The sequence below is a fragment of the Hyaena hyaena genome, unplaced genomic scaffold (assembly GCF_003009895.1).
Source record: "Hyaena hyaena isolate Hyena2069 unplaced genomic scaffold, ASM300989v1 scaffold_70, whole genome shotgun sequence".
In the NCBI taxonomy this organism is placed as follows: Eukaryota; Metazoa; Chordata; class Mammalia; order Carnivora; family Hyaenidae; genus Hyaena; species Hyaena hyaena.
Window position 1 is genome coordinate 2,935,199 of NW_024080701.1, and position 26,371 is coordinate 2,961,569.

A 26,371-nucleotide genomic window follows, 5' to 3' on the forward strand; every position below is an offset into this window, starting at 1 on the left:
GCCACCCAGGCACCCCAAGAATACAAATTTTTATTGGCCTATTCCTCAAAAACCAATGTGGACACAAACCTAACTATTAATACACGTAATCCCTGAGGAATGAATATAAGCTAGTGAGCAGGTCACAAAAATAAGCACTTGCACTTTTTATTTCATATACAGTTGACTCTTAAACAACATAGGTTTGAATTGCATGGGTCCATTTATACATGAACTTTTATCAATAAATATGGTATAGTACTGTAAATGTATTTTCCTTATGATTTTATCCTACTTATTTAAGTAATCTCCACACCCAATGTGGGGCTTGAACTCATGACCCTGAGATCAGGAGTAACATGCCCTACCAACTGAACCAGCCAGACACCGCTTCTTAGATTTTAGTAACATTTTCTTTTTTCTAGCTTACTATATCGTAAGAATACAATCTATAATACATATACTAAATATGTGTTAACTGACTATGTTGTCAGGAAGGATCAATAGTAGGCTTTAAGTACTTAAGCTCTGGGGGAGTCATAAGTTATATGCGGATTTTCAACTGTATGGGTGTGGTGTCCCTAACCACCTGCACTGTTCAAGGGTCAAATGTACTTCTGTACTCATGATATTTCTGTAAGCATGTACTGATTTTATAATAAACAAAAACCACCAAAGAAATAACCTCTGAATGGATGATATGTAAACACACCTCATAGCTTCATAGCTCGTCTTAAGACAGACTATTCATGAAAGAAGTATGGAAAAATTTTATGTACCGCTTAAATTTTTTAAAATCATTTTTTTAAAATGATTATTTTGGGGATGCCTGAGTGGCTCAGTCAGTTAAGCATCTGACTTCAGTTCAGGTCTCATGGTTTGTGAGTTCGAACCCCATATTGGGCTCTGTGCTGACAGCTCAGAGCCTGGAGCCTGCTTTAGATTCTGTGTCTCCCTCTCTCTCTGCCCACCCCCACTCGCATTCTGTCTCTCAAAAATAAACACTTTAAAAATTTAAGAAATAATAAAAATAAAAATAAATAATAAAAATGTTTATTTTCGAGTGTGAGTGCGTGCATGCACATGTGCACGGGAGTGGGGGAGGGGCAGAGAGAGAGGGGAACTGAGGATCTGAAGCAGGCTCTGTAATGACAGCAGAGAGCCCAATATGGAGCTCAAACTAATGAACTATGAGATCGTGACCTTAGCCAAAGTTGGATGTTAACCGACTGAGCCACCCAGGTGCCCCTACATATAGATTTTAAAAATAAGCTTCCTTGTCTTACAGTGGGAGGCATAAAGTAGATACTCAAATATAAAAATGCTTAATTGATGATAATTAAGATGTATAAATTAGCCTAGCATTAAACAACTCCTAAGTCTGGTCATAAGAACAGTTTCACTCCTCACCCAACAGCGGTAATTCTGCATCAGATTCAGCCTCACAGCTTGAATACTGCCATCATAACAGCCAGTGTAAATCTGGGGGGAAAAAAGGTTTATCCTATCAGACTGAAACAACACACAAAAAAACTACTCAATATCCCCAAAATGCTTGTCAAAAGCGCCTTGTACCAGATACAAGAAAATACAAACCAAAACCAAACCCAGCCTCAGAGTACACAGTGGGGAAGTATCTTCTAGTGTAGATACTTTGAAGCCAGGCTCCTTGGAACCAATGCTGGCTGAGAGTGAAAGTGGAAGGGCTCAGAGGCACCCACTTACATTGTAACTGGTGCACTCTGGCTGGCTACTGGGCATTGTATGCTACCTTGGGCATTATATATTAGCCATCTGTGTTTCACCGGAACAAAGCGTTCTAAGGCTCAGAGTGTGAAAAACCCATTCTGGTTCAACCATGTAATTGAAAAAATAATAAATCAAAGCTTAGCAGGGCTAAATGACTTAGCTGCTACTTTTAGGTCTGCTTTCACTATGCCATACTAGCCTAATCTCCTGACTCTATTCCAATGTTCTGTTTAGATCATAATGTCTCTGGGAAAAGCACCACTCAATTTTGAGGGGAAATATTTTAAACTTATTTTCTATTTAATGGTGGTATCAGATTTTCATTGTAGTTATTTTAGCTATTAATAGAAAAGGGACTATTCAACAACGTCACTGGGTTACTTCTCAATAATAGTATGCCAAAAGATAGAAAGGCATTCACTAATGAGGCCTATCAGAAACATGTTATTTTTGGAGGTGATAAATAGTAACACTGTTATCAGTTTGGAGTTTTTAGTAATAAGCATATTTAAAATCAAATATGTTACATGGCTAATAACACTCACCATACTTTTATGGATGGTCATACACATAATCATGTCTTTGTGTCCTCCATAAACTTGCAATCGATCATGGGACTTAGGTGGAGGAAAAAAACAGAAAGAGAATTAAGGTTATTTATACCCTGTGTTTAATAAGCATAATCCCTGGAGGCCTCTGGCAGATTTAAAACTATACCACAGGCACTAAGCTGAAGCACCAGCTTTTCAAAGAAATATAATCTAATGACAATCTTTCAAATAAGTCTTCAAGGAAGGAGCTGGTAATTGGAGATGAGAAAACTAATTTCTATGCAGTGTCAAAATCTAAACCTGAAATTGCACACAAGGAGAACTAGACAGGTTTTAGAGACTAAATCTGCTCTCCGAAAACCATTTCAGTATTGACCTCTGTGAGCCTGACCATGCCTCTCAGAGCAGTGTTCCTCAAAGTCTAGTCCAAGGATCATCTGCTTCATAATTATCTAGAGGGCCTGTGAAAAACGCAGATTCCTGGGTCCCACCCCAGCCTTACTATATTAAAATAATAATAATAATAATAATAATAATAATAATAATTCAACACCAAACCCAAACAGACCTACTCCCCAATCATTCAAGCAAAATATGGATCTAAAGTCTACCTGTAATTCATAGACACGAACAAATTTATCCAGGCAAGCGGTCACCATCACTTTCCCTAGGATATTCACCACAGTCACTGCATGATTGTGACCTTTATAGATCCGTACAAGCTCACCAGTCTGCATCAGAAGAGAGAAAAGTCACTAGACTGACTTTCAAGATTCCTTCTGACTTTTGAGATTTATGATGAGTCTATTATTCCAAGTCCTAATTCTGAGCCTACTTGTACACAAAGTAGCATACTTATTTTAACAGCTCAAGTACTTGCATAAGCATTTATTACAATATACAATTTATATTTCATGAAATGTGTCTGATGTTACACCAAGAGAAGGGCCACAACTCTATCTGTATGTATTTTATAAGTTTTGAAGAAGTCTCACTCTTATCACTGTGTTGTGCGCACAAGTCCCTGAGGTTTCATTATCCCCAGGTTTATAGACCCGGCATTGAGCTTCAAAGAGCTGCCTCTATGACCTGAGCAGAGTCTCTCGGCTGTTTTTATTTGTTCTATTTTAAACTACATATCACATCCACTTTCTTAGAGCCTCAGATGCTCAATTTATCTCGGGTTTAAATGAGACAAACTAAACCTTACATGTGTCCACCACTAAAAATTCTGAGGAGGTCAGAATTTCTGTGCTCACTATCTTCCAAGAGCGTATGTGGTTAGGGATTATTATAAAGCTTTTTATTGGAAAAAAGCACTTAGTTTAAATTGCAAGAGGTCTGAGGAATCTTTCAAGCTTTAGCCATCATTCCATTAAAGATTTCTTTACACCAACACAACCTACATGAATGTTGTGGGCGTGGACTGACTGATCGCTGGAGCCACTGAACACAAGGTCATTCACCACCTTAAAGAAAAAAATTCATTGGGTTACATTTGGTAAAAAGTTCTGAGTTTTCTCTGTAACTTGTAATGCACACTGTCGAATTCTAATTTCCAACCTACTTTGAGAGGAGCATGAACTAGACATAAAACTGTAAGTTCCTCAAATTTTCTGAACTGAAGCTTATGGCCTACCACCAGGTACTGTGATGAAGTGACCATGCACTACAGGGTTTGTTACCTCTTCAGAATGATTGTGAAACAGCCTAGAAGGACTTTAAAGTATATCTACATTCTATAATAAAATACACTGTTTCTCCACTAATATATTAATGTATTCATATACAGCCCATCCCTCCCCACCCCTGCCCCCCAAAATATAGTACATCCCTTGGTGACCCAGGCCTAAAGAAAAGCACTGTAATCTCCTTGCTCTTTTCCAGATGATGTGCCATGGATAAGGCAGTAGACAACAAGGGAAATGTCACTCAAACGATTTGTGCCAACTGATTCCTGTTGTCTTGCACTCTACTTGCCTTCATGCAAAGAATGGTTTTGCTGTGGCCCTCCAGGGTCCTGAGGAGGAGTCCATTGCGTGCATCTCGTACACTAATGGTACAGTCGTAAGACCCAACAACGAGGAGCTTTCGGGCACCTTCCTGAGCTGTGGCAAGACAGCTGACAGCCCGAGGGCCATGGCATTCAAAGATTTCAAGTCGTTTATTGTTCTGAAAAATAAGTCACCGTTATATGAAATAAAAGCAGCTGAGGTGGTAAATATCAAAATCAACTCACCCATATCACTACCTTGATTTGAACTCTTAAATTCTATTACCTGTTACGTTCTCATACCCCATCAGTTCAGTATCTTTTCACTTCCCAACCTCTGCTATTCCCATTCCAACTCTCTTTGTGTCCAGTGCAGGCACAGCAAACTCTTACATTATAAACACATTTCTAACTTCAAACTACACCATCCAATCATAATTAGCACTTGATTCTCTTTTTATGCCTTCTCTCAGTTTCCTTAAATTAATGATAATGGATGATCGACTTTCTGTTTCATATGCTAATACACTTTCCATGCCACAGACCCAGAAGCTCTCTCCATTTGTCATCCAAACTTTATGAAGTCAATTTGTCGGGTGTTTCCAAATTTCTCCACTGAGAATGACTTACTCATAAATAATTTCAGTAAGAAATCTCTCATTCTCCACCTGTTATTCTCAAGTTCTTCTGATTTCTGGTTCTAGGTCATCTCTCATGACATCATTTAGTGAACCCTAGAGAAGTCTCTTATATCAGGGTGGCATGTTCACATCCTAAATTCCCAAACATTCCTTTACCTTAGATCTTAGACTTGCTTCCCTCAGTCGCACACCAATCTTGTTCATAAAGTCTCCCACTTTCTCAAAATCTCTAAAAAGTAACTTCAGGTGCATGCAAGGGGTGAAACTCAGAGAAAATGCACAAAGCAGCAGCTGGGAGCCTCTGGGACTAAACAATGATTCCAGCCATCAGAGGTGCTGGGGAGACAGCCTAATGGGAGTTTAGGGCCCACTGGTGGACAAGCTCTGGTAAACAGCCCTGCCTTTCTGTTGAGACCTCAGAAGCACTGCATTCAAGTGTATGGGCAAACCAATAAGGGCTCGGCCCTCATGAGGCTTCAAAATTCCGATGTCTGCGGGGATTCTCAACCATTTATTTTTCAACTGTCTTCATCCTGCCTCAAAAGTCCTGTTCCTGACTTTTGTCTACCTCTGATAACATTACTCTCACAAAAGAGAACTATGGAATTATCAAGTTTTATCCTTTAAAATATTTTAAACTTATTCTTTCTTCTTCATTTCTATTGCCCTAACCAAACTGAATTTAGGCTGTTAACACATCACATCTGGAATGCAACAACCTTCACTAATTACCCTTCTGTGATCTCTTCATAACCGGCACTTGATTATCTATGTGCTAGATTCTTCTAACTTGATTTTAAGCTTCTTAAAGGTAGAAGGCACGATGTATTTTACTGTATCCCTTAGAAGTAGTGGTTCCAGCTCACACGTGGAAGGAGTTCGTAGGTATTCACTAAACATATGAATGATACTGTTATTGGGCGTAACATAATAAACATTATAACGTGCTGTTAAAAGATGACTAGATGACCCTGGGATATGGGCGCTACTCATTAGCGCACACTCTGCTAATAAGCAACCAAACCAAACCATCAGCTCTATCTCTTCTATCTTTTATCCATTCTCTTCATCCATAGTCTAACCTTTCATGTCACCTTCTACTACAAAGCCTCCTAAATGATTTCCTTGCCTCTGTTAGGACCAGTATTTTCATATCTCATCAACTCCAGAATGACTTTCTCTAAAATACAAATTGGATCGTGCCTCTCATACCTTAAAGCCTACAAGATGGAAGTCCATCTACATTAACAAAGCATATAGGACCATCAACAAGTAGTCCTTCCTCATTTCCTCAGCATTATCCTGAGGTCTAGCACATAACAGATGCTCAGTAAAGGTTTGCTCCACAAATGAATTTCTCTTTGGGTTAGGAGAGAATGAAGCCACACGGGCTTCCAGACAAACCTATGACTTAGTTCACATTACAGAACAGGCTCTCGTCACAAAACCCTCAATCGGTTCCAAACCACATCAATGTCATACTCAAAAGAATTTAAGCTCATTTTTCATGGTGTCATTCTTAAAATGAGACAGACTAGTTTAACCTCTGACTCATTATTTGGCCCCAAATCATCGGGCTTGGTTTAATTTAGTAGAGTTATCTTTTGGTCCTGGCACATTTGGGCCTGAGCAGACGGAATGCAGGATCTTGTTTCACTTATACCAGAAAATAACAGTTTTTGAGTAGCAGCTAATTCTGTCATCTTCTCATACAAGACAACAGGAAAATGTCTGCCTTCTACGTCCTTCCACACACGCTCACGCTACTTTCAAGCGGCGTGGGAGTACAGCCTTCTCCCCTCAAACACTAACCTTTATGCTGAAGGTGACCACGGTGCCATTCGCCAGTCCTGCATAGAGGGTTCGCCACCTGCTGTGGAGGCAGAGGACTCGGTCTTCCAGCTGCAGCTGCTCCACACACTCTCGCGTCTAATAAAGCACACAACACCTAATCAGCAGGGGTTCACAGCAAATAAAGTGTGAAACAGTCCTTCTAAAAGCAGAGTGTGACATGATTTTTATGAGGAAGGAAATGTAGCATCCTCTGTTTTGTACAAGACTATTTTAGATTCTTTTTCCTTTGAAATATGTGGCCAAAGACCCTCAAGCTGTAAACACATAGAAATTCTAATGAGGTTACTCATGTTCCTAATTTGGAATACAGAAATTCTTCAAAGGGCGCTAAGAACTGGGCAGATTATAGCTGGATGAAAACACAGATGATGGCTAGCATTTGTTTAGTAATAACTAAATTATTTTCGGGGGTTTTTTTTCTTTTATTCCCTCTCTGTGGAGGAGTGAAAGAAAAAAAGTATTTTTAATTTAAGGTACATACTTTTTTTTTAAAGATTTAACACCACTTCACACTTTTAGAATACAATATAGTATCAACATAACTTTTATATTCACCAGGAAACCAAACAATTTATTTAATCATTTTATTGTGATACTCTCCTTACTGCACGGGTCTGGAACCCCACCCGCAATCTCGGAGGTGTGCCTGTACTAAAAATGGTTTAGGAGTGTAAAAGAGATAGTGGGCAGAATGAAGCATCTGTTTCAATGTCTCCCCTCTGCACAGTAAATGCAGTCAAAGCAATTTAATATCATCACTTTGGTTTCTCTGGACTCGCTTACCTTAACATTATAGCAGCGAATGGTGTGGTCACTGGAGCCAGTGTAAAGGGCAGCATTCTTGCCAGAGGTTTGGGTAACCAGGAGGCAGTTCACTTTGGAGGCATGCCCCTCAAAGACCCCAATGCACTTCCGACTCTAAAGTCAAGCGCATATCAGATCATTACTTGTGGATATACAAGGATTAGATAACACATTTACTTAGCAACAATAAAAATGTTAAAACATTAGTTCGCTGCTGTGTCCTCAGTGCCTAGGTTAGTGCATGTTACACAAAAGGTGCTCAGTAAATATGTGTTTACTAAATGCCCAGCAAATACATGAAGTAGGTGCCCACAAGTCTATGTTAGCTGAGCCATACCAAAAATACTTAGGGCAGTTTACTGTTGGATCAGAATTTTTATTAATGCCAAGAGCAAGGCTCTCCAACATATGGGCCAAAGATATGACAAATCCAAACTGTAGTTAGTATCCCAGGTAAGTCCCTTCATTTCCTCGGTAACTTGCTGAGAGAATGTTCCACAATATTCAAAGATGTGTCAGGTGCCATCACAGGCCCTAGTGGTCCAGGGGTGGTTTAACATGGAAACATCCTAGATATTATCTTGTGCACATACTAAGATCTACTTAGAATATACACACATACATACATTTATCTTGCAATTGAGAGTTAGAGCCAATTTCCCAAATCTTACTCATACTTCCTGGTACCACTGCTTCCATGAAATCAGGACCTGAGCTGAAGTCAGTCACTTAACCAACTGGGTCACTAAGGTACCCCATTTCAGACATCCTTCTTGCCCCTTCATATCACTCGGCTATTGGAATCTAGACAACTATTGCCTAGGACACATTTTCATGGTCCATCGTCTAACCGTTTGACTTTCAAGGACTTCAGTAATTTCAAATACTTTTGTGGTATTCATTCAGACAACATAGTGTTTCTAAAGTTTCTTGGAGATCACTGTTGATAAAATTAGTCTGACATACACCAAATTCAAAACTCAAGAGTTCCTTCTATGAAAACTGAGTAATGAGCATTAGGTTATCAGTGTGGGGTCCTAGAACACTGTTGCCCTCCTTAATCACGTGGGACAATGAATCAGCTGTGAGGAAAAAGTCTCCTCTAGTACTTTCCCAATATTTTCATTCTATCCTCACTATTATGTCGCAGCAATCCGCCTGACCTCATCACCACCTCAAGGACCAGGACCTGAGTGGCCCAGCCTTCGGTTGTCATCTCATCTCCCTTTGCCAAGTGGTTGTTCACAGAGTAAAAGCACAGGACCCTTTTTTTGGTGATGGGAGAAAAAAGAAACTCCAGTGGCTTCTGACATTGGTCTATGAGCAGGAGGAGAACTAGCTTTAGGAAGAGGTGATAACAGAGAAACCAGTGTGGAGAGACAGAAAGAAGCTCATTCCTGAGGGACCCTGCTGAGCCACTGCATCAACGTTATCTACAGTGAGTCTACAGCCTCCCTCACCTCTGCACAGCAGATGCTCCTACTGTTTAAGAGAGTGTGAATTATAGTTCCTAAAATCTGCAAAAAAACAAAAAACATTCAAATTCATGTATCAACTCACCACCAGATTATAAGCTCGGACGGTTTTATCTGCTGAACAGGTGTACAGTAAGTTCCCAAATATCTGAATTGCATTCACTGCAGCTTGGTGCCCTTCAAAGCTCCCTTCTGTGGGCTCATCATCATCTCCCGGCTCTGAAGATATTTCTGGAAACCAAGAATATGTTTCAGAGATGTGTCGGCTTTTGTCTGAAAAGATACTCAAGAATTAAAACCATTACATAATATTGTGGTCCTTGGATTCTCCATAAAACCTAGTTTCCCTAGCAAAACCTCACATTTTCCATTAATGATCTTTATTACGAAGATTTCATAATAAAGACACTCTAGCAGAGAAGGCCTTTCACTGAGGAAAAAAGATAGATACTGATTTTTTGAGTGATACCTGAAGTACCAAATCGCTCCCCACATCCTCTCTTCTGCTGCCAGTTATTTTGTTGAATAAGGCATTATACTTCAAGCAATTTCTTCTCAAAGCAAAAGCCCCATGAGCCAATGAAAACTCATTAGTTGAAAAGATAAAGAGGGATGGGAATAAGAAATTAAAAAGGCAGACTTACAGGACACAACTGCAGATCAAAACAATATTCTTGGTGACAGTCGCCCCACCCCATCCCATTCTATAGGCATAAATTGGATTTAAACCCTGGCTTTAATATTTATAAGACTTTTTTTCTGTGGTCAATTTAAATAAAACTGAATAACCAAATACCTGAAGAGTTCTTTGATCCTTTTATGGAGGAGATCACAGTCTGAGTTTCTGCAACACTACAAAATAATAGCAAAAGTCTTTTTAGCAGAAGTCTTTTTAGGACAAGAAGTAACTTAAATTTTCCTGACTCAAAGACTGTTCTAAACACCAGGCAACAAAACAGTGACAGAAGAAATCAGTTTTTCCATCTGAAATTTCTATATGAAAGGAAATATAAGTTCAATATATATTTACAACACAAATGAGAGGGCAAAGAATCACCACTGCCAAGGTTTGATTCTTCCATACCCATAATCTCTACTGATTTTCTAAATATTTGATTCATTTAAAAATTGATTCATGGGGTGCCTAGGTGGGTCAATTGGTTAAGCACCTGACTTCATCCCAAGTCATGATCCTGCACTTTGTGGGTTTAAGCCCTGTGTCGGGCTCTGTGCTGACAGCTCAGAGCCTGAAGCCTGCTTCATATTCTGTCTCCCTCTTTCTTTATACCTCCCTGCTTGTACTTTGTCTCCCAAAATATTTTTTTTTAATTTAAAAAATTGATTCATAACCAAAAGTTCTATTGTTAAAGAGTAACGGCGAAAGCTGTTCTGACTGGACTAGCACAACATCCTTACCTTACAGGGATACCATCTTTATAACGAGTGCCAATCTCACTGGTAGAGCTAACTTCATCACAACCAGAACGAGAAGTTTCTAATGAATTTTGCTCTGTGGAGTTCCAAATATCCTTTTTAGATGGACTGTCTGGTTTCTCTTCTCCAGATTCAGAAGAATCAATGGCCACCACTTCCAACTGAGGATTAGGAATTTCTAGGACTTCCAGAGACGAGTCACTATCTGGCTCATCTCTGACACTCTCTTGTTCTGGGCCAGTTCTGCTATCTTCCCAGGTGGAGGTTGTTACTTTCCCCCCTTTGGTTGACTTTCCAGTCTTTACTTTCCTTACAGGTTTAGCAGTAAATACATCCTGTTCAGTGTCACTGTTCTCAGGAACATGAGCAGCCCGAAGAGTTTTCTTCTTCCTAAGTTTCTTCTTTTTCTTGTTTCCCCGAGTTTCAGCTGATGTCAGAGTGGACTCAGCCTGCTGCTCGGGCTGGTCAGGTGGAGAATGGGGCTCCTTCTCCAACGGGGTTTCAGAAGCGAACGACAATCTTGGAAAAGAACTGGTACAGGCCTCAGACCCGCTGTTGCCTTTAATGGGCTCTTCATCTTCTTTATTCAGGCTTGGAAGTCCAGTTGGTTGGGAAGAGGGAGTATTGCCTCTGTTCCTGGTACTTCCTTGCTCCATAGAAAACTTCAATTCTTGGCTAGGCTCATGGAAACTTTCTGTTAGCTCTGATAAAGACAATGTTGCAGGGATGACTGGACAAACTGGATAACTGTCACTGTTCTCTCCTGAATTAAGAAGAAAAAAAATATTGTATCTTTTTCTGTGTCTGCAATTTATCATCATAAACTGCCATTATTTACCACTGAATGAATCTCTACTGAAAAACAACCTTTCAATGATATGTTAACAAAACTATGACTGTTAAAGCTGTTTTCTGTTCGCTCAGCTTCCCACCGCCTGCAGAAATTTCTCTTACAGCGCTTACCACAGTTTGCCTTGCATTAAATCTCACAAATAACATGCACATCTTATACCTTACAAAAGCTCCTTATGGGTAGGGACTGCTTCTAGTCATCTTTTTTCTTTCTTTTTTTTAAAAAAAATTTTTTTTAATGTTTTATTTCTGAGAGACAGAGAGGCAGCGCATGAGCAGGGGAGGGTCACAGAGAGAGGGAGACACAGAATCAGAAGCAGGCTCCAGGCTCTGAGCTAGCTGTCAGCACAGAGCCTGACGCGGGGCTCGAACCCACAAACTATGAGATCATGACCTGAGCAGAAGTCAGACGCTTAACCGACTAAGCCACCTAGGCGCCCCATCTTTTTTCTTTCTTTCTTGTTTGAAATGTCCACATGTTTAACATGATCTCTTATTCTCGGTAGACACATGAATCTATTTAGCTTATATGCTGTCACCTTTATGTCTTAGATGTTTTTGCTATGCCATTTTACCTGTAACATCAACCAGTTTGACTATGTAACAGCAATTAAAATGTCAGTTGACTTAAAAAAGCCTATTTTCTTTAACGTAGTTATTTCGTGTCAGGGAATTCAAATTGATGAAAGAATCACAAACATACTCAAAGACATATACAATGTAGTGTTCTAGGGGCGCCTGGGTGGCTTAGTCGGTTAAGCGTCCGACTTTCGCTTAGGTCATGATCTCGCGGTTCGTGGGTTCGAGCCCCGCGTCGGGCTCTGTGCTGACTGCCAGCTAAGAGCCTGGAGACTGTTTCAGTCTGTGACTCCCTCTCTCTCTGACCCTCCCCTGCTCACGCTGTCTCTCTCTCTCTCTCTCCTAGAAATAAATAAAAATATTTAAAAAACAAAAAAAAACAATGTAGTGTTCTAGAAAATACTAAAGAAAAAAGGATAAAAACTAAATTCAAAGGAGATTTTATAAATTACTATGTATCCAGATTATGCAATTTCTCAAGTATTATTCAACTAGTAAAATTAAAATATTTTAGATAATTATTTTTATGACACAGGAAAATGATCATGCTCTATTAAGTGGAAAAAAAAACAGGTTATAACAGACTATGATTTTCCCTTTGCATAAAGTCTATGTGCAAATTCACATTTATGATTTAAGATTGAAATAATATATAACAAAATAATATATCTACATTTTAATCATTTCCCAATTTTTTACTGTGAACATGAATTATTTTGCAGAGGAAAAAATCTAATAAAAGACATTTTTAAAAATATTAGCTTAAGGGGCGCCTGGGTGGCTCAGTTGGTTGAGCATCTAACTTTGGCTCAGGTCATGGATCTCGTGGTTGGTCAGGCTCTGTGCTGACTGCTCAGAGCCTAGAGCCTGCTTCAGATTCTGTGTTTCCCTCTCTCTCTTCCCCTCTCTTGCTTGTGCTCTTTCTCTCTCTCTCTCAAAAATAAATAAACATAAAATTTTTTTTAAATATTAGCTTAAGAAGTCACTATAATACTTCTTTACCAGTTTTTTTTTTTTTTTAGAATACCAAATACTATTCACACAAAAGGAACAAAATTCAAGACAAGAAAGATAATATACATTTGAGCTAGATAGATATCTAGGTTAGTACTGCAACAGGTAGCAATATCTAGGGTAACTCTTCAGACTTTTTGTTTTTGCTCAGGTCACACAATGGCAATTTATTTTTACTTAGTTCTCAATATAGCACCATTGTGGTTACACAAGCTTCAGATAAGGTTTAAATAGCTTAGAAGTTATTCTCAAATGGTAAATATATGTTATTTTATCAAAAGAATAAAAACCTTGGCCAATTCTCAAAACCACTCAAGTTCCTAATGATGACCCTAAACCCGTGGCCGCTGCCTTTTATCATGGCCACCTGCCTCTTAGGCTTGTATGAATCCTACCTTGCACTTTAAATGACAAAGTTAAGTGCTGAGAAATTCAGAGGATATATCTTATTTCGAAAATTGACTGGACAACTTCAACTCCATTTCTCTCACAAAAAAAACAAAAAGTCAGCACCAATCCTCATAATGGAATATTTTAGGTGTTAATACAAAGTCAATTTAGTAATCCTAGATTAGAGAAAATTGAGGACAAATTAATGATATTTAAACAATCTTTCTAAATGGAGGAAATTTTAAGAATGTTATTTGTAGCAACTTTAGTTTTAATGAGCAGGTATGACTTTACATCACTGACCTAAAACTGCCCTAGACCCACTGCCGGGTTGCCCTTAACCCAGAGAAAAGTTTACATACTATTAACTTGCGGTAATTCCTTGGACACATTGCCAGCAGAGCCTTGTGACACAGCGTTCACATTCTCGTCTTGCTCAGGAGACATGGGTTCTTGTTTAATGTGAACTGAGGAGTCGGGAGCAGGAACACTGCCATGGGCTTGGAAAGTAGGAGATGTGGTTACTTGGAGAGGGACTCCGGTGGATGATGGAGATATATGGGAAGATGGAGGCTCCAGAAATACTGGGAAAAAGGGAGTAGGCAGCAGCGTGGCATCAGCAGATGTTTGAGATCTACTGTTCCTTTGTTCTCGTGAAAGGCTATAAGGAACCTGGTCAGGGCGCTCAGAAGGTTCATATGTTTCTAGAATGGGAAACATACGCACATACAAATGCAAAAATGTTTTCTGAAAAGCCACTCATTTCTGAGCCACTTTGTATTTTTAAAGATTATGGGAACTTCAAAGTCCCTCATAATTTTTTGAAATATATTGTCATAAAATCCATATAACCAACAGGCACACAAGCAGAACAGGCGGAAGTATTCCAATTTTTCAAACTTTAAGTGACTTATCCCAAGTCATATAGTTACTAATGGAAGAGCCAAGATTTGAACCCAGGCCTTTTGATTCCTAACCCAAGGCTTTTCCTATAACATACTGCCTCTTGTTGCTAAGCATTTTCAGGGTGCACAGCCTCACAGGCCTTTCTATAGAAGGATGAAAACAAAGAGACAGGAGAGACAACATAATGGCCTTTTCATGACTACTTTAATTCCCCTGTATATAGATAACAAAGAAAATAAGCCACAGAGGATCCAATCCATCAGATTCTCTCCAAATACCTTGTAATCCCTGTAGAATCTGTATTCTATGGGTCCGCAGTGCACTCATCTCCATAGTTATCTAAAAATAAAGTAATTTGTTAAGCATTTTGAAATCCAACTTTAGAGATGACCCATTCTCATTAAATGTTCCATCCTCTGTTACCTGCTGCTTGAGCATAAGTAGCCTCTGAACTTCAACGTAAGCTGTCTGCAGTGCTGCGCGGGCTTGCAGAAGGTTGTTATCCATGCACTGTAATGATTTGCTTAGTTCTTCCTCCCTTAAAGAAATACTTAGCAGCTGGTCAACCTGAGAACGTTCTGCCAAAAGAAACCATAAGGCTCAGTTTAATACTGCAGACTTCTCCTTAATAATACACCACCTCAGAAGGTCAAACTACATTAATTCTCTAGGATAAGCCTTTATTTTTCTCTCCAACAGGTCACTGGAGACTCATCAAATCTCACAAATCATGTGGTCAAGCCTGATGTCAGAGCTAAACCAAAAGTGAGAATTGGTAAGACAGAGGTACGTCATAGGTTCAAGAATGTTTAGATTGGGCCCCAGATGGGAACTGCTTGCACTCTCTTCCCAAAGCATATTTTTCTACTCTTTTAGTTAACATAAAACAGTTCTTTATTAGAGAAATCTTCCTAAAGAAAATACAGCTTTGAAATAGTACATTTAAGTGACTTTAAATAAAATGTCCTACTACATGTGCGTATCTGTCATCTTTATGTCTGTCTCTTTCCCATTCAGTATGTCAAGACCTCTTTCCAAAACTTCAGGCCCACATAGCCAACTACCACCTTGATTTTACTCAGGTGTCTCTAAGATCCTTTAACTCAAGAGCCCCAAAAGGGAACTCATCATTTTCCTCCAGCCTCAACCTGCTCCTCTCATGCAGTTTTCTAGCTCAAGTGATATGACCATTCCCAAAGATGTCTCAGCCATAAATTGGGGTTATCCTTGATCCCCACCTTATCAATCACATCCAACCACCCAAGGCTCATCCAATCACTTCCCATTCTAGCCCTTATATTGCAAAGGGTTCATAATCAGTGAAAAGCAAGAATCAGAGAAGCCTATCAGTGAGGGAGTCCAATAACTTCTCCCAAATCAAATAAGAAAAGTAACAAAACTGCCTCAAAATGTAAATAGAGAGAAATGGCTATAAATAATCAAGAGACTCAAAATTGTTACCAAACAGCCTATATTCCTCTTCATCACTGAAAAGGCCCAATGGGACTTTCTGACTTTATAATGAACTCAATTTGTCCAAGATATATATTAACATTAGCCTATAGGTCTATGGGCATCAAACATTTCTTCTATAGCTGCAACTGGATATGGGAGAAAAATAACCTTTTCTACACCTTTAAGCAAGATAACAAAAATGTCAAAAAATAATAATAATGGGTGATCAGTATTTGATAACCCCAAGCTATACTGTGTCAAGTTGTGAAAAGGCTGAAATGCTAGAAGAAAAATTTCTTTCTGCCAGAATACTTTGCACTGTACCTTTCTTTCCTTTAATTTTCCTTCTTTTATTTTTTCTCTCAAGACTTGGGAGTTCAGGAGAAGATCCATCCTGAGAAGATAAAGAAAACTGAGTAATATTAAATGTGGAAAAGCCATTACCCAGGAAGGAAAAAAAAAAAAAAACTGAATCAATTCTAAGACTTTTGCTACATTATTACCATCTCTCACAGGATAGTATGAATCTCAGGAACACACTATGAACTCAAATATTAGTTGAATGTATCTGATTTAAAACAAAACAAAAACAAATTAAAAAAAAAAAAAAAAACCCAGAACAGAATCCAAGGTCAAGTACCTTCCTAGCATCCTAGAGGTGGTAAATCTCTGGGCCTTAAGCAAAGCATTTCACCTTGGTAAAGCATGGCATAGGTAGTTAGAGGTATGGACAAAGCCAGTAATGCACATATCTGATTTCACTGTGGCATAGTTTCTACTTTACTAGAAACTCTTCACAATAAAATCTTCCAACAAAAGGCTAAACAGTCCATCAGACAAGCCCCTAGATATTAGCCTTGTTATAGAACAAACTTGTGTCCAACAATATCCACTACAGTGTCTAACTCAAAGGGGCAAAGTTGGAATTTGAACTCAGAGCTACAAGCCAAGCCCTGAACTATTCTGCTATAGTGCCTCAGTATTAAAGCAAACACTCCATTTTCTCACAGTACCACATTCCAGACTACATCACCACCAGCAACTATTCCTTTTCAGAAAGGGTTCCTGAAGACTCTAGATTCTGGCGACGATGTGGAGAAATGGGCACCCTCCTATACTTGTGGTGGGAATGTAAACTGGTTCAGCCCCTCTGGAAAACAGTGTGGAGGTTCCTCAAAAAATTCACAATAGAACTCCCCTATGACCCAGCAATAGGAATTTACCCAAAGGATACAGGAGTGCTGTGCATAGGCGCACGTGTACCACAAAGTTCACAGCAGCACTTTCAACAATAGCCAAATCATGGAAAGAGCCTAAGTGTCCATCAATGGACGAATGGATCAAGAAGATGTGGTTTATCTATACGATGGAATACTATACGGCAATGAGAAAGAATGAAATCTGGCCATGTGTAGCAACGTGGATGGAACTTGAGGGTGTTATGCTGAGTGAAATAAGTCAGGCAGAGAAGGACAGATACCATATGTTTGGACGCATAGGAGGATTAGGAGGAACTTAATGGAGGATCATGGGGGAGACAAAGGGGAAAAATAGTTGGAGCGAGGGAGGGAGGCAAATCATGAGAGACTTTTGAGTGCTGAGAACAAACTGAGGGCTGATGAGGGTGGGCGGGAGGCGAAGGGGGTGATGGGCATGGAGCAGGGCACTTGTGGGGATGAGCACTGGGTGTTATATGGAAACCAACTTGACAATAAACTATGAAAGAAAGAAAAAAGAAAAAAGAAAAGGTTCCTGAAAGTGTTAAGCAGTATTAGTGACAGAGATGCCAGAAGAGAAGTTGTTTCAGTGAGCGATGGATTCTAAAAGGGCCAGGCTGGGTAACTAAGGTACAAAACACTGAGTGACAGACAGTAAACATATTTCTAAAACCACGTTCACATAGATGCACTCTCATCATATTAAAACTACCTTAGTGCTAAGCCCAATTGTCTCGGTCTAACGAGCATTCATGGCCTATAGATGCAACACTAGAGTGCCTTTCTTCAGGGCCAGTACAGAATGCATCATGAAGCCAGATATAGTTACAGATGAAGCCATGGCTTACTCCTCGGTCAGGTGATACAAAGAATCACTGGCTTGGAGACTAGTTTTAGAGATGACTTCATATTTTCCTACTACTGTACATTCATATTCACTGACATCTATCTTAGCAGAATTACTCAGTGAAAGAAACCAGTAGGATAAGAATATGAAAGGAAGAGTAAGAGCTTCACAAATCTATTCCAGAGTAGGGAAACACACAACCCAGATACTCAGAAAAAATTCAACAGTTGAAATCTTTCTTATAAGAGTCAAGTCAGCATGTGAAACGTCCAACAACAAGCAAGGGCAATCATACTCACTCCAGTGGCTCTTCGTTTCTTCCTAATACTCTGGCCGTCGTTTTGTTCAGCACCAGAGGTACAGCTACTGTCTGTGGCTGCATCTGCCAAACTGGAGATTGCAAGGGCTGAGGATGCATTTGATGATAAAGAGTTTCCTTCTCCATTACTCTCCTGGGTATTCTGATTCTCTGAAGGCGGCGAAGAACTCTCCTGGTTGTTCAGGTCTTTTGCCAAATGCATCAAAGGTATTGTACGGTCAGAGGATAACTGCATACTATGTCGCCTTTGAGTAGCAACATTTTCAGCCCTTTCACCTGTTCTTAGGGACAGAGCCAGAGGTGTCACTTCCTGCTTAAGGCCCATGGTTGTTGTCTGACTCTGTGCTGCCCTCAATGCATTACTAGGTGAAAAAATCTGCTGGGGCTCATTTTCTTTGCCTGTACCTTCCTCACTGAAGAAGCTATATACTGAAGGAGCCCTGTCCATGATCACGCTGCTCTCAGAAAGGCTTCGCTTCCTTGCCAACCCAGGAGATGAAGAAATGGAAACACCTTCCCAATGGAATCCTTCGAGACTAGACAGATCAGGCTCCTCATCCAAATCCAAGACCTCTTGTTCATTTTGAACTAGAGGCACCATTTCTATACCAAACCTTAAGAAAGAAAAAGAAACCATAAATCAGACATGATTAAGGAAGAGGGAGTACCACTTAATGTGCCAGACTGTGTAAAGCACTGAGAGTACAAATGTAAATTAAGATGGTTTCAGTCTACTAAGTGTCCCAGACATAAATAACTATAGTGTATTATAACAAGTACTAAATTATAGATTTGTATACAGTTATGAGACTACATTTGAGGAAGTAAGAATAGAGAGTTTTATTAGCATGGAGCTTTTCTAAAGCAACCATAATAATTTTTTAACAGCACACAAACCAAAAACAAACAAAAATATTTAGTGAATGTTCACAAATGCCAGGCACAGGGCAAAGGATAAGAACTTTATAATCTCAATACTGAAGTTGATTTTCAAGTAGCAAACCTATGTTGAATGCTGCTTTATCATTCAAAGAAGTTTAGTATCTCAACAGAAGATGAATAGCCAAAATATGACACAAGTACTTAAGAGAGAGTATTTTGTGATCACAAATATAGTGCCCAGAATAAACACAGAAAGGTTAACTATTCGTAGATTCTGAGTAAAAGGTCATAGGAAGTTACACTTAAAAACTGTATCAGTCATAAAGAAAAAAACAAAACCGTACCAGTCATTAAAATCTAGAGATTGATACAGATTTATTGATATCCTTTTTTATGCTGTCACTTTCTGGCCTCTATAACTAAAGTGATGGACTTCTGATAATTTTTTTTCCCCACATCCCCATCTCACTTCATTTCTTAGAGGCTGATGTGCTTCCTTGCAACCTGAATTCCCTGCTAAGAAACACTTTATTGCACTGTTATACAGTAGCAGTCACTCTTTAATATTTAAACCAGACATCTACAACATATTTATTTTTGCAAGCATTTAAATATAACAAACAGAATTCTCTTGACCAGGGGCAAAGGGTTAAGTTTAAAAGAAAGATAAATGGCCACTAAAAAGAGGCACACACCTGGGCAAGCCTTTGCCTAGCTCTTGCTTTTTCTTGGTTACTTGCTGGATGACCTGTTCCCAGTTGACATTTCTCCGGGATGCATTCAGAATCTGCCGAAGGGTTGGCTTGAGCCCGGATTCCTTCTCTGTCTCACTCTTTCGATGACCACTAATATTGCGTATGCGGCGAGCACTATTGAGGTTTGGCTCAGGAAGGTGTGCTCCAGTTTTGCTCTTTAAGCTGATGTGCCGAGTTAGATCTCTCTGGAGAGAGGCGGGAAAGCCAAGCTTACTGAGGTCAGGTAGAAGAGGGCTCGAAGATGGACCGATATCGTTTTTTTGAAGCTCTGCATCCAAACTTGCACTCTCGAAACCTTCTGTTTCGTAAGATACATGAGATTTAACAGGGTCATCAACCTGTGCATCTTCTAGAGAAGTTTTCAAGTCTAGCAATAAGCCAGAGTGTGGACTGGCTGCAGATGTCATTTGTAACTCAGATTCTTTCTGATGAACTGTTGGATTACACGTGTTAGTGGATAGTTTTCTACATGTATTCAGGTTCTGGTCATGCCCCTCTTTCTCATCAGCGATGTGAGTGCTGCAGGATAAAATTTCTGTAGTTGCAGAACCCAAGGCTCCAATTTTTGTTCCATGCTTTTCTGTGTCAGATAGCTCCCCGTCACTTTCATCTTCTAATGTGCGTACCTGAAACTCTATCTTCAAAGATCCTTTTTCAGACTCTTCTACATTCCTACTTGCTTTTGCATAGTTCCTGGTCCTTTTAGAAGTGCTAAGAAGTGGATTTTGTAGTGATTCATGACACTGTAGCACTTCTTTGGCTTTTTGTAATGTATCACTACTAACATTTTTATCCCCAGGTTCCACCTGAGTGCCAAATGTACTTTTATTCCCTTTTAAAACATGAGAACATGAACTTTGCAATTTGGTTATGTAAGACCCATGACTGTCTTCCACAGTGGGTTTGTTCAAGGGATTTGAGTATTCTCCAGGAAAAAAAGAATTTGTTTTTGTGTTTTTTGAGGGATTCTTTATATCTGGCTTCTGGGGAACTGATTTAGTGACTGGAATCGGAAGGAGAGCAGATTTCAATGACGGCATCTTACTTAAGTTAAGTTCTTGTTCGTGTTTCTCTGTAGCAGGGCAATCTCTCACCGCCTCATAGGAAGCAGTGCAGTCAGAAGGGGCTTTGTGACTAAGTGATCCAGTATGTGTTTCTTTCTGTGTTTTCAGTGTTGGAGAGTTATTTGTTCCATCAATCTGGGGCTCTGCTGCTCCTGTGGTTGTCAAGCTAAAGCCAAAGAAAGGCTTATCTATCATTTCTGACTTGTTACCAGTGACTTCCTTCATTCCGGATTGTAAATCCAGAGTCTTCTGGGAAGGGTAAGGAGTCCAGCGACGGAGCTTTTCCCTGGTTACACTGCCATTCTTTCCACCAATTTTGGAAGCTATGGTATCTGTCTGTTTAGTAGTTTTGCTCTCTAGCTGTTCAAAATTGAAGTCAAGTAAGCCTTCTGAAGGAAACGTATCGCTTGTAAATCCTTCAGAAGGCCCTCTATATGTGGCAGCTGCACCAATTTTGTCACTTTCTTGCCTCTGCCAACTATATCTATCCTGACTGTATTTGTTTGACTTAGATTTCTTATTCCACAGCAAAGGTAGGTCTTCCATTTGACAGTTAGAATTTCTGTTTCGGCCTGGCTGAAATTTGTCTCCGGGGCCACTGTAATTCCAACTATTTGTACTACGTACACTGGATTTCCAGTTTCCGTTACTGCTATTCATATGCCAACTGGAAAAGCCACCTGTTCCTTCAGAATGCCAACTGGAATTCCTTCCTGTTCCACTATGATTCCAATCTACCGTTCCACTATTGGCATGCCAGCCACCTCCAGAATTACTATGGTTGTGAAACCAAGTGGCGGAGCCTCCTGCAACACCCTTATGCCACCCGGAACATCCTCTTGGTCCACCGTTATTCCTCAAAGAATGTGGAAAGTTGTTTTTCCTAGTGTTATTAAAGCCATCTTTCTCCCACTTCCAGTCTCGCTGAGGAGGTCCGCGATGATGCCATGTTGGCTGACTGTAACCCTCTCTGTCTTGGTAAGGGATTCGGTCTTCTCGTCGCCATTGGGGTCGTCTGTCATCAGAGTTTATTTCTTGGCTGCTATTGGAAGGTTCATCTTGTCTGGAAGGAAAATAGTTCTCCATTAGTGATTTAAAGTAATTATCATGCTTCCTTTAAAGGCATAACCCATCACACATTCCTCTACCTATCTCCTCGGCTACTTAGCATATGTAAGAGTCTGTTTTTATTTCTAATAGTGGCTGTTTTCCCATCTTTAAAAGATATTGCTAAACTCATATTTCACAATGTATGGATTCAGACACTAAACAATATTCCATTTCTGCTATCACTCTAGAAATATTAAAAATCTGACACATTTATACTATCCGCCTTTTCCTGCTCCTGCCTTTCTTAGCATGTTCTGGGTCTTTTGTCCCTATCATCCAATTATTATTTTCATATTATGTAGCTTTTTGAAAATAAGCACAATTGTTACTTGTAGCTTTGGCTAGCTATCACAGTTAATACAACCTAAGTTCTGCTGCTTTTAATACTGTGGACTCTTCCAGCCATAGATTCTTTCCAAAATACCCAGTTTCCTAACCTATTTTAAATGCGAAGATTTCACTTTGCATAATCACTTTCATTAATAAACACTTTATTAAGCACATATTCAATAATTGTTAGTTGTGAAAGAAAAACGTTTTTATATAGTTCCTGTTCCTGAAAGGCTTACAACCTAGCTGAGAAATAAGTCACAAAGAGGAGTAAAATAGCACATACCAAATAAGCAATACCCATGATCAGTGCTATTAGGAGCTTCATGAGCTAGAGGGTTTTACGAAGCTACAGCTGTTTGAACTATTCGTGTTAGACAAGGAGCCCACAGAAATGTGAACAAACTTAAGTAAACATCACAGGAATAGGTATAAAACCACTTTCCTCTAAAAACTGCCTGTGGTATGCCTGGCACAGTGCTTAACATTTGATTCAAAAAATCGAATAATACTAGCTAAAATTTATTCAGTGCCTACTAATTGCCAGGCATTTTAAGCACCTTATATAGATTATCCCATTTAGTTTCACAGCTCTGAAGCAATTATTTCTCTTATTCCTACTTTTTGGATGAGAAAACAGCATTAGAGAGCTTGAGTAATGTGCCTAGAGTTAGACAGCCAGTAAGTAAGTGGACAGGAGAGATCTGTCTGAGTCTCTGGAGTCTACACTCTTAACTGCTAGGCCTTGATAGACTGAAAATCCCCAAACTAAGTTTCTGCTATTGGGTTCCCTCCTCCTAACTTGACCTAAATTCAGTACTGACTCTAACTGGTTCTAAAAACTTCTAATGTCTCTAAGATTTTGGACACAAACTGGAATTTCTTCCTTTTCACAAGATGGAATTAAAAGTTAATTTACCTGAAAGCTCAAACATCCACTTACATTATGAATTACAACCATTTCTAAACAGGAGACCCCAGGTGACAAGTGTTATTACATACATGTACAGGATTTTTTTTTTTTACACCATTAACCAAACTGCTTTTATCTTTTGTTTCTAAGCAGTATGCAACTTTTGACTTCCAAGGAGATTATGGACTTGGCTACACTAATGGGATCCAGAAATGGGAGAACTGGGCAATAAATCTGTCACAAAATAGAATTCCTAGATCAGCGTGAATTAGTTAGATCAAGGGAACAATGGCATGCAGCTAAATTCATAGCCCAGAAAAAGCAATCTAAATTACAAACCTCCTGAAGGAAAAGAGAAAAATATGTGGAGAAATAAGTAGATGACTATAAATAAGCCACCAAAGAAGCGTATCAGAATATTCAAAGGATATTAACTACAATGTGAATTTCTAATTTACTGAGAAGCTCTTTTAACTTCTGACTTAATGTTTAATCATGTGCACAGATCAGCTAATAATGGCACAAGTGTGAAAGAAAAAAATAAAAGTCTCCTAGAGGCTTCAACACTCTAAAACAAGAATAAACTACAGCTATACTGAAAGTAGTAACAATGTCATTTGAAGGACTAAGCAACTAAACAGGTTTAAGAGTCAGGCTACTGACATTTTAAGACCAAGAAAATGTTGGGGCATCTGGGTGGCTCAGTCAATTAAGCGTCCGACTTCGGCTCAGGTCATGATCTCAAGGCTTGTGGGTTCGAGCCCCACATCGAGCTCTGTGCTGACAGCTAGCTCAGAGTCTGGAGCCTGCTTCAGATTCTGTGTGTGTCTCTCTCTCTCTCTGACCCTCCCCTGCTCATGCTGTCTCTCTCTCTCTGTCTCAGAAATCAATAAAACATTAAAAAAATTTTTTTTTAAAAACTAAGAACATGTCCTTCAAGGACTTACTCAAAACACTTGTAGCATATACTACAAGTAGAGAAAACGACGTCCTTTTAATACTAAACCATCAACTGAAGATGAAATGCATACCTGGTATAACTAGTACTCAAAAAGTATCTTTAAAATTTTGTATTAGAATGTGTAATGTTTCTCATAATATTCTAAGACTTGAGAAATCACCCAAGCTCTTAACCAGCTCTCTCTCTTACTCGTAACTGAAAATTTCTGCTTCATTAATTAAACTCTTTAGACCACAACTCAGTAACGTAAAAATACAAAAGCCTAATACCCAAATTATAGATATAGGTATAAAATTATGTAATACAAGCTGGAAAACATATATTGCTCAAATAATCCTGACATTGTCAAACTTAAAATACAAACTTATTCAATAAATACTTACTGAAACACTAAATAATAAAGAATAAATCACATTTGGTAGAAGCACCATGTTAATTTACATCAGGCAAAACATTTTTTACTATAACAGATAGAATAAGAAATATATATGAAGGAAGCTTATACAGTAATACCTTTCCACTAGACATTTTGGGTATCAAATAAAACAATTCACTGGTGTTCAAAAACAAAACTGGAATAAAAACGGTTCTAAACATGGTTATCAACACAGTAAAAATTTCAGATATGTAGCACCTATAGGTAACTTTTATGGAGGGATAATACTGAGGTTTGTTTTGTTTTGTTTTAAGCCAATAGTACAGTAGCTCAAGAGAGGATTCCACTGACATTTTTATGCACAAGACGGCAACCTTAAACTAATCTTTGCAATGAAAGCAAGTTTGAAAGTTCCTGGCTGTAAAGTACGGAAACGGAAAATGTATTCTCTACCATATTGTTTCAGATAGCCTTTTTAAAAATCAAAATAATTACTCACCGACTTTGTTCTTTCCTTTGTTTTATTAACTGAACGAGTTCCTTGTCAAAATAATCTTCTTCCTCTTCTTCTCCCTTTCCATCATCTTCTCTCTCCTGGGCATCAACGTTATCTTTGTGCAACTGGCTAGAAATGTGCTTTGCATATGCAGAAAGACCCACTTCTGTGACCCCGCACACTCGGCACTCATGACTACTGTCCCTAGGGAAAGAGGGAGATGAGGGACATTCAATTCTGCCCACTGGCATGGCACACTCACCAGATCTGTTACGGTTTCCTCTGAAAACCACTGCACACTTTGGCACAGTGAAAGATGAGTGCTAATCAATTTTAATGCTCCTTTCATCACTTTTAATACGTTTGTTCATAAGTTATTTTTGTAATGAACTTAAGATTCTTTTCCAGCAATCAAGAGGCAATACACTTCAGAATAATGTAGTTTAGGAGGAGAAATCTTCTTGAATTGCTGTACTTAAAATCTTGCCAGAGGAAACATGGTGAAAGGGGAGGCAGGGCAGGGGGCTCAGAGCAAACAAGAGTTGCTCTAGAGCACACCCATGATGCCAGCTGCACTCGGAAGCCTGGTGACAGCGCTTCCATTTTATCTCAGGCTCAAGAGCTTTCTCCCAGTGAAAGTTGAGGGGTGGAGAAAAGAGCAGGCAGCCTAGCCAATCCCAATGTGGTAACTTAATCCGACAGGCTGGAGCTCTGCCTGGAAATGTGCAGATTCCAGACCCCAGGGCAAATGACAGGAGGAGTCTCAGCAAACTTTTTTGGTCTGGATGATACATGTGGCCTACATTCTGCTTCAGAAGGGCTTATTTAAAGAGAATGGAAAGCATTTCAGTGGTAGGAAGTTAACAGCTGTGCTAGGCAAATGGTTTTTCTCAAGTTTCAGAAAAAGCAAAAGTTTAGAGAGAAGCAAAACCAGTTCCTGTTAAGAAAGAAAATTGAGCAGTTTTTTTTTTCTTCTACTTTACCCAGTTATTGATAACTCTCATACTTGGCCAGTTTTAAGAAACCAAAATCTTGAATCGACATCCAGAGCTGTAGTAGATGAGTGTTATAACTGTTTTCTTAGCTTCCTGAAATCCATGACTGGTTCAGCTGTCTATGCAGTAACTGATGGGAAACATCTGAATACCATGGCCACAAGTGTAAGCAATGGACAGTAATATCCATTCAATAATCCAAATGGGCTTAACTCTGAATCATTTGTCTTGGGTTTACAGGAGTGTTATTTTTGTACTTCCTATACCAATCTCTATTATTTATTTATTTTATAAGAAGTTTGTTAACATGTATATCTCATGTGTACATGAGATATACCCAAGGAAAATTAGTAACTGTCCTAGGTAACCTAAGCCACCAACTGAAATACAACCTTCAGCTAAAGGCAAAAGAAAGAAAAGCAGGAAGGAG

At 39.2% G+C, this 26,371-nt stretch overlaps 1 protein-coding gene across 2 annotated transcripts in view; it reads right to left on the bottom strand.

Annotated features, from left to right (window-relative positions):
• The window catches only part of ZNF106 (zinc finger protein 106), a 59,934-nt gene that overhangs the window by 6,070 nt on the left and 27,493 nt on the right, over nt 1-26,371 (bottom strand). The window contains exons 4-20 of one of the 2 annotated variants that reach the window (XM_039232741.1): nt 24,950-25,150; nt 19,637-21,823; nt 18,040-18,673; nt 16,001-16,070; nt 14,645-14,799; nt 14,500-14,560; nt 13,678-13,815; nt 10,463-11,243; nt 9,843-9,898; nt 9,132-9,277; nt 7,551-7,685; nt 6,726-6,842; nt 4,260-4,451; nt 3,686-3,748; nt 2,891-3,010; nt 2,274-2,345; nt 1,390-1,461 (exon numbers count right to left, since the gene is read on the bottom strand). In XM_039232741.1, coding sequence (XP_039088672.1) covers nt 1,390-1,461; nt 2,274-2,345; nt 2,891-3,010; nt 3,686-3,748; nt 4,260-4,451; nt 6,726-6,842; nt 7,551-7,685; nt 9,132-9,277; nt 9,843-9,898; nt 10,463-11,243; nt 13,678-13,815; nt 14,500-14,560; nt 14,645-14,799; nt 16,001-16,070; nt 18,040-18,673; nt 19,637-21,823; nt 24,950-25,150 — 5,200 coding nt within the window. Of the gene's footprint in view, nt 1-1,389; nt 1,462-2,273; nt 2,346-2,890; nt 3,011-3,685; nt 3,749-4,259; nt 4,452-6,725; nt 6,843-7,550; nt 7,686-9,131; nt 9,278-9,842; nt 9,899-10,462; nt 11,244-13,677; nt 14,020-14,499; nt 14,561-14,644; nt 14,800-16,000; nt 16,071-18,039; nt 18,674-19,636; nt 21,824-24,949; nt 25,151-26,371 lie in introns of both variants that reach the window. The other variant, XM_039232740.1, reaches the window with a different exon arrangement.